At 63.4% G+C, this 9,045-nt stretch overlaps 1 protein-coding gene across 3 annotated transcripts; it reads right to left on the bottom strand.

The window, feature by feature from the left end:
- Positions 1 to 4,226: 4,226 nt before the first annotated feature.
- LOC128794930 (uncharacterized) lies at positions 4,227 to 8,210 on the bottom strand. Of its 3 annotated transcripts, XM_053955237.1 has the most exons (4): positions 7,481 to 8,210; positions 6,521 to 6,649; positions 6,213 to 6,339; positions 4,227 to 5,196 (listed from the first exon to the last, which is right to left on the bottom strand). In XM_053955237.1, exons 1-4 carry the CDS (start codon positions 7,494 to 7,496, stop codon positions 4,761 to 4,763), a joined length of 708 nt encoding a protein of 235 aa, XP_053811212.1. In that variant the 5' UTR covers positions 7,497 to 8,210; the 3' UTR covers positions 4,227 to 4,760. The 3 variants fall into 3 exon arrangements, 2 of the variants coding, with proteins under 2 accessions (XP_053811212.1, XP_053811213.1); XR_008433317.1 differs by lacking the exon at positions 7,481 to 8,210 and having other exon boundaries at positions 5,635 to 6,339; positions 6,521 to 7,471; XM_053955238.1 differs by lacking the exon at positions 6,521 to 6,649.
- Positions 8,211 to 9,045: the final 835 nt, after the last annotated feature.

Raw genomic sequence — 9,045 nt, 5'->3', positions numbered from 1 at the left:
CCACCAGGCCAGGCTGTGACTGCCCATCCCTGGAAATGTTCCAGGCCAGGTTGGTCGGGGCTTGGAGCAGCCTGGGATGGTGGAAGGTGTCCCTGCCGTGGCAGGGCTGGGATGGGATCGGCTTTAAGGTTTTCTTGCATTCCAAACCACCCTGGGAATCCACGAAGCAGAGCTGGATCCTCGTCCCGCTCCGTGCACCCACGGCACGAGGCCGGGCAGCCACAGGGCTGGGATCAGGGGTGTCCAAAGCAGAGGGAGCCGCGTGGATCCATTCCCGTGCTCCCCGTGCAGGGCAGCACTGGAAGCTGGGCGTGGGGCATGTCCCAGCCTGTGCCCGCCGTGGGCGAGCGGTGGCCGGGTCAGGAGTGTGGGTTTGGCTCCTGGCTCAGCCCCGGGCTCGTTACACAAGCGGGGCAGAGCCGGGGCCGCCCCACCCGGCTGGGCTGGCAGCTGGGCAGTGCGGAGCGCCCGCAGTGAGCCGGGTTTTCCGTGGCTGCCCGGGAGTCCCAGCCGGGCAGAGCCCAGGAGCTCCCTCACCCCCAGAGCTGGGCTGCAGCTCCCCTTATCCATCCCAGCCTCTGCTCCGTGGCTGCCCACAGAGCAGCAAACACCCCTTGGGTGCTGGGCTGGCGCCTCCCAAACCCACATTCCAGGCCTGGAGCTGGGCTGAGGGGCAGCAGGAGCTGTGGGAGCACAGCCCAGGCACGTGAGGTGGGGTATTGGGAAGGAATTGTTCCCTGGGAGGGCAGGCAGGCCCTGGCACAGGTGCCCAGAGCAGCTGTGGCTGCCCCTGGATCCCTGGCAGTGCCCCAGGCCAGGTTGGACATTGGGGCTTGGAGCAGCCCGGGGCAGTGGGAGGTGTCCCTGCCATGGCAGGGGTGGGACGGGCCGAGCTTTAATGTCCCTTTCCACCCAAAACCATTGGGAATTCCGTGATCCTGTGATTTGACACAGACTGGAAAAGCCCTGGCTCCTCGAGAGCTGCTCCCAAACACCGCAGGGAGAGGCAGCTGCTGCCCTTGCAGAGGTGGGGGTTGCCTCCATGGCCGGGATGATTCACGGCAGCTGGGCTGGGCCCTCGGGCCGGGGCTGCTCCGCAGGCCGGGCTCAGCTCCCGCTGCAGCATCGCCCTGCGGCAGCTCCCGGCCCTGCCCTCTCCCAGGCTGATTGGGGTGCGGGGCTGGCGTTCCCTCGGCTGCTCCCCTGGGAATTCCCACTCCAGGCTGGGCCGAGCTGTGCCCCACGCCGAGCACCGGAGCAGGGGAGGGTCCGTGCCGGAGCCCCCCGTGGGAACCTCCCGGCCTTGGGGCTGGCACGGCGGCTCCCAGGGATGCCACGGGGATTGCCGTGCTGCTCCCAAGCCCCAGCAGTGCCCTGGCTGTCTCCAGAGCGTGAAGCCCTTCCCAAACTTCCCGGCCGGCCGACAAAGCTCTCCGGGATGCGGCGCTCCCGAGGATTTGCTGGATCTTCCCTTGCCACGCGTTCTTCCCAGAACGGCCCCGCGCTCACTGCCCTCGGAGAGAGGGGACAGAGAGGGGACAGAGAGGGGACAGAGAGGGCAGAGCGGGCTGCTCCCTCCCTCAGGAACTGGAGCTGACGAGTGCCAGCCGTGCTGCCAAATCCCCAGGCCTGGCATTCCCCCCGCCGTGCTGGTCAAACACTGAAATCCATTCATTTGTCCAAAAACAAACCCGCAGGGCTCTCCTGGTCCCGCGCGGGGACAAAGGGGACAGAGTGTGTGCTCCCGGTGCCCTCCCCGTGGTGGCAGCGGGCACAGCCCCGTGCCAGCCCCGCAGATGGCACCGGGGGGTGCTGGCAGTGGCACGGCCCCCCCCCAGGGGTTGCTCGGTGGGGAGGTTGGAGCGGGAGCTCTGGCAAAGAAGAGCTCGGGAAGGATTTGGGCTCTGGTCCCCTCCATCCCCCGCTGCTGCAGAGCCAGGGCAGAGCTGAGGGCCCAGAGCAGCTGCTTTAGGGTCAGGCTACAAACCATGGCTAAGAATCAAGGAAGGGGACACAAGGGTGGGGATGTTGCTGCTGCCCACCTGGATGGATGGATGGATGGATGGATGGATGGATGGATGGATGGATGGATGGATGAAGCCCTAATCCCAGCACTGCTGGCTTTGGATGAGCCATGGGATCAGTGCTACCAGCTCCACAGTGACAATCCCCCAAGAAAGAGACCCCAAAGAGCCCAGCAGCTCTGGGAGCAGCAAAGAGAGACCCCAAAGAGCCCGGGAGCAGCAAAGAGAGACCCCAAGGAGCCCGGGAGCAGCAAAGAGAGACCCCAAAGAGCCCGGGAGCAGCAAAGAGAGACCCCAAAGAGCCCGGGAGCAGCAAAGAGGGACCCCAAAGAGCCCAGGAGCAGCAAAGAGAGACCCCAAGGAGCCCAGGAGCAGCAAAGAGAGACCCCAAAGAGCCCGGGAGCAGCAAAGAGAGACCCCAAAGAGCCCGGGAGCAGCAAAGAGGGACCCCAAAGAGCCCAGGAGCAGCAAAGAGAGACCCCAAAGAGCCCGGGAGCAGCAAAGAGGGACCCCAAAGAGCCCAGGAGCAGCAAAGAGAGACCCCAAAGAGCCCGGGAGCAGCAAAGAGGGACCCCAAAGAGCCCGGGAGCAGCAAAGAGAGACCCCAAGGAGCCCGGGAGCAGCAAAGAGAGACCCCAAAGAGCCCGGGAGCAGCAAAGAGAGACCCCAAGGAGCCCGGGAGCAGCAAAGAGAGACCCCAAAGAGCCCGGGAGCAGCAAAGAGAGACCCCAAAGCGCCCGGGAGCAGCAAAGAGGGACCCCAAAGAGCCCAGCAGCTCCCGGGAGCAGCAAAGAGAGACCCCAAAGCGCCCAGCAGCTCCCGGGAGCGGCGCTGAGCTCGGGCCGCTCCCGCTGCCGGCACTCTCGTGTCTCGGCGGCGAATGTCTTCCTGCTTAAAAGCTCTCCAAATCACAGGGGCAGCTTGTTTTGACATTTGATTAGCCACAGAGAACAACTTGAGAGTGCTTGAGTGACTGAAGGAGGGAGGGAGGAAGGGAGCTCCGCCGCGGGAGCGGAGCCGAGCGCTGCGGCCTTTCCCGGGAGCGGCACCGGGCAGGGGCGGTGGGCACCGCTCCAGGCGAAGATAAGTGGGCTGCCGGGAGAGGCGAAGGCGAGGAGAGGAAGTGGTGAGTGAAGTCAGCTGAAAACAGTTTCTTCTGCTCGCTCTGACTCATAAGTTTCATTAATACCCAGGCAGCCGCATCCCCCCCCAGCCCCGCGCGCAGCCGGATCCAGGACGGAAACCCCCCCCATGCCCAGGGGACGACCCCCACCCCCCGTCCCCACCTCCCGGTGGCCTTCGCAGGTCCGTGAGCGCGTCCACCGCGCGTCCGCCTCTTGTCCGGCAGCTCCCCGCGGTGTGGGAGCCGCTCCCGGGCCGGGAGGGGCTTTGGGATCATCCCCCCGCAGCCGTGAACTCCCGGGGGTTTGTTTTCTTTCTCTGCCCAGACCTACAACAAGTCGTGTCAGGCCGGTGGTGACACTGCAGGGCTGTTTTGCTTTCCCTCGCTATCATCGCTATCAAGTAGGAGTTAACAGCTCTTGTTTATACAATGCCTATCTGGCCAGGGGCTGATTTAATACCTCCCACTTCTTTTAAGTGCAAATAGACTCTAAGGTGTGTATTAGGCTACTTGAGCGGCTGTTCTGCTGAAATACTCGCTTTCCAAATAACTTATCTGCAGTTAATGCCGGCCAGAGGAGAAGAGCAAACTTCTTAAGAATTTAGCAATAAGAAAAAGAAAACAATCCCTTTAATATTCCCCCCTTCCCCGGGCTAAGCCTTTGGGCGCACGGAGCTCGCTGGGATTTCACGGGCGGGATCCTGGGACGGTTCACGGATCACAGCCCTGATCCGGCTCCTCCGGGGCGTCCCAAACCCGCTCCCGAGCGCTCGGGGGACGCGGAGCTGCCGCGGTCCCGCTCCCGGGCCCCGCGTGGGTACCGGCGCCGCCATCCCGCAGCCCTGCCGGCCCCTCCCGTGGCCACCGGCGGGGTGGGAGCAGTAGCCACGCCGCTCAGGCAGCGTCTGCAGCCACGCTTGGCAGGAGAGACAAAGAGAAACCTCATCCCTGAGCGAAACTGCGGAGTTTCTGCTGAGTCACAGCCATCAGGGAATGGGGAGAGCAATTACAGCCGAAAACTGGGAAGGCATCCCAAACAAATTGGTTATAATTAACAAGTAGAAGAATAACACCAGTAATACCATTAGCAGGCCCAAAAGCCATTTGCAATATAATATCTATAATTAGACAGTGCTCAGCAAAAGCCGGGGCTGAGCTGTTTGCCCCGGGAGGGGAGGGCAGGTGAGCCTGCGGGACCGCGGGCCGGGATCCGGGGGCGACGGGCACGGGACAGCACCCAGGAGCACCCAGGATCATCCAGGAGCAGCCAGGATCATCCAGGAGCATCCAGGAGCACCCAGGATCATCCAGGAGCAGCCAGGATCATCCAGGAGCAGCCAGGAGCACCCAGGAGCACCCAGGATCATCCAGGAGGATCCAGGATCATCCAGGAGCATCCAGGAGCACTCAGGAACATCCAGGAGCAGCCAGGAGGATCCAGGATCATCCAGGAGCAGCCAGGAGCACCCAGGAGGATCCAGGATCATCCAGGAGCAGCCAGGAGCACCCAGGATCATCCAGGAGCAGCCAGGAGCACCCAGGAGCAGCCAGGAGCAGCCAGGAGCAGCCAGGAGCAGCCAGGAGGATCCAGGAACATCCAGGAGCACCCAGGATCATCCAAGAGCACTCAGGAACATGCAGGAGCAGCCAGGAGGATCCAGGATCATCCAGGAGCACCCAGGAGGATCCAGGAACATGCAGGAAGATACAGGAGCACCCAGGAGGATCCGGGAGCACCCAGGAACATCCAGGAGGATCTGGGAGGATCCAGGAACATCCAGGAGCACCCAGGAGGATCCAGGAGCACCCAGGATCATCCAGGAACATCCAGGAGGATCTGGGAGGATCCAGGAGCACCCAGGATCATCCAGGAACATCCAGGAGGATCTGGGAGGATCCAGGAGCACCCAGGAGCATGCAGGACCACCCAGGATCATCCAGAAACATTCAGGAGCACCCAGGAGGATCCAGGAACATCCAGGAGCAGCCAGGAGGATCAGGAGCACCCCGGAACATCCAGGAGCACCCAGGAGCACCACCCAGGAGGATCTGGGAGGATCCAGGAGCCTCCATGAGGATCCCAGAGCGACCTGGCTCCAGCCCCGGGGCATGGGGGGGATGTGCAGGGGACAGCCGAACCTGCCTTCCCCTCCCACATCCTCCCAAGGAGGATTTAACGTCCTTGGACATTCCCATCCCTGGAATGTCCCAGGCCAGGCTGGCCGGGGCTTGCAGCACCCTGGGACAGTGGCAGTGTCCCTGCCCATGGCAGGGGTGGCACTGGACAGGCTTTAAGGTCCCTTCCCACCCAAACCGGACGGGACCCGGGCTGCAGCCGGGGAGTCCTGGGCACGATCCCTCTTCCTGCTGTCCCAACTCCCTGGGCAGAACTTTGCAATTCCAGCTCTTTGGAGCTGTCTCGGCTGCCAGGAGGGTTCTGGGGCTCTCCCCCCCCCACCCCCCCCAGCACCCCAGGGCGCTCCTCACCCGCCAGTGCCAAATCCAGGGACACACAGGGCGGAGAAGCGTCGGTTTTGATGCTGGGAGCCTGCCGGGGGCTCAGGGGGTTTTGGGGGGTCCCGAGGCGGGGTGCTGCCCCCAGGACCCCCCACCCCCCCCCGGGCCGTGCGGCAGCAGCCAGAGGTGCCGGGCTGGGCCGGGCACTGGCGTTGCTCAAGCAAATCCGCTGAGGGCGAGGTCAGCGGAGCCGCGCTTGTGAAAGGCCGCGGCAATCGGGGCCTGCTGTGGCAACGGCGGCAACCGCCTGGCGACGTCACTGGCCACGGAACGGTCCGGGGAGGGAAGGGACCCCAGAGGGCTCAGCCACGGGGGGGAAGGGACCCCAAAGGGCTCCGCCAGCCCCTGCCACGAGCGGGGACATCTCCCTCGGAGCGTGCCGCTCCTGCCCCATCCCGGTGCTGCTGCTGCCCTGCGGGTTCTCGTGGCCACCAGCGCGGGGCCGGAGGGGCGCGGGGCTGAGCCCTGCCTTGCCAGGGGCGCTGGGAAAACCTCGCAGCCGAGAGCGGATGGAGCCCAGCTCCCCGCAAAGCCAAACATCCAAATACCCGGGCTCGGCGGCTGCCGAGCGCTCCGCTGCCTTCCCGCTCCGAAACCCTTGTTTAGATAAACTTGAAAGCTGAAGGGAATTTGGCAGGCGGGGTCCTGCCCTGCGCGGAGGGCAGATAATGTCACCTGCAATGTAAACACACAGCAGTGACCGGGGCTGGCACCGCCTCGTCAGCGATAAAGTCACCTCTGGGGCGGCTCCCGTCACGCCGGGCTGCGCGGGGAGGGAGGAGGGGACACAAGGGACACACGTGGGTGCGGGTGTGTGTGGCCTCCGTGTGCACACGTGTGAGCGGCCGGGAATCACCTCTGGCCCCGCCGGCCGCCTTCTCCCGCGGCCCCGCAGCAAATCCGCGTCGCCCCGGGGAGATGCAGCCCCTTCCAGAGCCGCGGGGACATCGTGGGGCTCCTGTGGCACGGGGACATCTCGGGGATCCTGTGGCACAGGGACATTTTGGGGCTCCTGTGGCATGGGGACATCGTGGGGCTCCTGTGGCACGAGGACATTTTGGGGGTCCTGTGGCACGGGGACATCGTGGGGGTCCTATGGCATGGGGACATTTTGGGGCTCCTGTGGCATGGGGACATCGTGGGGATCCTGTGGCATGGGGACATCGTGGGGGTCCTGTGGCACGGGGACATTTTGGGGCTCCTGTGGCACGGGGACATTTTGGGGCTCCTGTCGGGGTTCCTGACCCGTGTCCCGCACGAGGCCGGGGGTGGCGGTGGCCGTGCGGATGCTCGGACCCTTCCAGAAGTCGCTGCCCTCATCCTGAGGGATTCTCCCTCCCTTGTGTCCCTCGTGGGGGTTTGGGGGGGCTGTGGACACCCCCGAGGGCTCAGCGGGGCCGCGGGGGGATGGGGACAGTGGCTGATCCCGCAGAGGAGTTTCGGGAAGGGGAAGGGGAAGGGGAAGGAAGGGCAGCGCGGGCGGTTTCCCCGAAAGGCTGCTGGGAACAGGACGGTGTCACCAAGTGTCACAACACCCCGTGCCCAGAAGCTGAGCCCGAGGTTTCTCCCCAGATGCGGGGAGGGAACATCTCCAGCTTCCCTTCCCGGCTGTGCCACCTCACGGGGCACCAGGAACGGGACAAAGCCACCCTTGGAGCCGTGACATGCCCAGGCAGGGGAGCCCCACACGGTCCCCAAAAACCCCAACCCTCCCGCTCTCCATGGGGACGCCATCCCACGGGAAGCTGCTCTCTGCAAGGCACGTGATGGTGACACTGAATGTCCTCAAAGCCCTCATCCTCATCCTCATCCTCACCTGGAGGGGTGTCCATCCTCGGGAGAGGTGGGACGCCATGTCCCCACTGATGTCCAGACTCGAGGCCAGCTGGCAGAGGGGACAGCAGCTTCTCCCTCTGAGGCTTTTCCTGAGATCCTTCAAAAAAAGAAAACCCGACTCGGAAAAAGAAAAATAAGTTCTGGGAAAAGCTCACGGGTTTCTAATTGGGATGTGCAAATATCAATTTAAGCAGACCTTAAATCAATATGAACCAGAACGTTTCCTTTCACCCCTAATCGTTCTTTTGATTTCTCCCCCTCCCCCAACCAGGTGAGTTTTAATAAGCTAAAATAAAACATCTCCTCTCTCAGTGCAGTCCCAGCATGAGGAATATCAATTAACGAGAGCCATCCTCGGCCGCTGGAGTTCACCACAACAGCGCTGGAGCTGGGGCTCGATGGGAATGGGAAGAAAATTACAACCTTTTCAGGGAAACCATTAAGTAAAAATCAGAATTTGTCCATAAGTACCGCAGGGGGAGGGGCACAGCCCAGCTAATGGCTTCTATTTTGAGCAATAAAGTGAATTTTCGGTGCAAAATCGCCGCTTTCTGTTCCTCTCCTAGTGGCCTCACGTCCCCTGAGTCTGGCCCCGGAAAGTCCCTGGGACAGAGAGTCTGGCTCAGCCCCACCACGGGAATCACCCCCTTTCCCACATTTCCCAGCTCAGTGGGTGCAGAGTGAGGGCTGGACAGAATCCTCAAATCCTGGAGACGTTTGGAAGGGACCTTAAAGCTCAGCCAGTGCCACCCCTGCCATGGGCAGGGACACCTTGCCCTGTCCCAGGTTCCAGCCTGGCCTTGGGCACTGCCAGGGATCCAGGGGCAGCCACAGCTCCTCTGGGAATTCCATCCCAGCCCCTCCCAGCCAGGAATTCCTGCCCAATGTCCCATCCATCCCTGCCCTCTGGCAGTGGGAGCCATTCCCTGTGTCCTGTCCCTCCATCCCTTGTCCCCAGTCCCTCTCCAGCTCTCCTGGAGCCCCTTCAGGCTCTGAGCTCTCCCTGGATCCTTCCCTTCTCCAGGGGAACATTCCCAGCTCTCCCAGCCTGGCTCCAGAGGGGCTCCAGCCCTGGAGCAGCCCCGGGGCCTCCTCTGGAATTGCTCCAGCAGCTCCACGTCCCTCTGATGTTGGGATCCAGTGGGGTCTCACCTGGGGGGGCAGAGGGGGACAATCCCCATTTCCTGCCGGGAGTGAGCTGGGAAGAAGGGCAGCGTGTCCCATTCCCGGGGAGGATTTCCAGGTGCTTGGGGATGTCCCGGGAGCTCGGCCCCGTCCCTCCACTAAATCCCCGTCACGGAGATTTCTCCCGTCGGAGAGAGCGCTCTGCAGGAGGAACAAGGACCACCAAAGATTTCCAGGCTTGCTCCTTGCCGTTCCTTTTCCTCGTTTCCCCGGCGGCTCCGGGAGCTGCTCCGGGTGCTCCCGCATGATCCCAGCTCCCAGCATCCGCCGGGGGGGGTGGGTGGGGGTCCTGATGGGTCACCCAAGGGACCCCCACCCAGGGGGACTCCATGGACATCCCGGTGGATGCCCCAATGGGCG

The sequence above is a fragment of the Vidua chalybeata genome, chromosome 13 (genome assembly GCF_026979565.1).
Source record: "Vidua chalybeata isolate OUT-0048 chromosome 13, bVidCha1 merged haplotype, whole genome shotgun sequence".
In the NCBI taxonomy this organism is placed as follows: domain Eukaryota; kingdom Metazoa; phylum Chordata; class Aves; order Passeriformes; family Viduidae; genus Vidua; species Vidua chalybeata.
The sequence above is the reverse complement of the archived record's forward strand: the minus strand, read 5'-3'. Positions and strand labels throughout refer to the sequence as shown.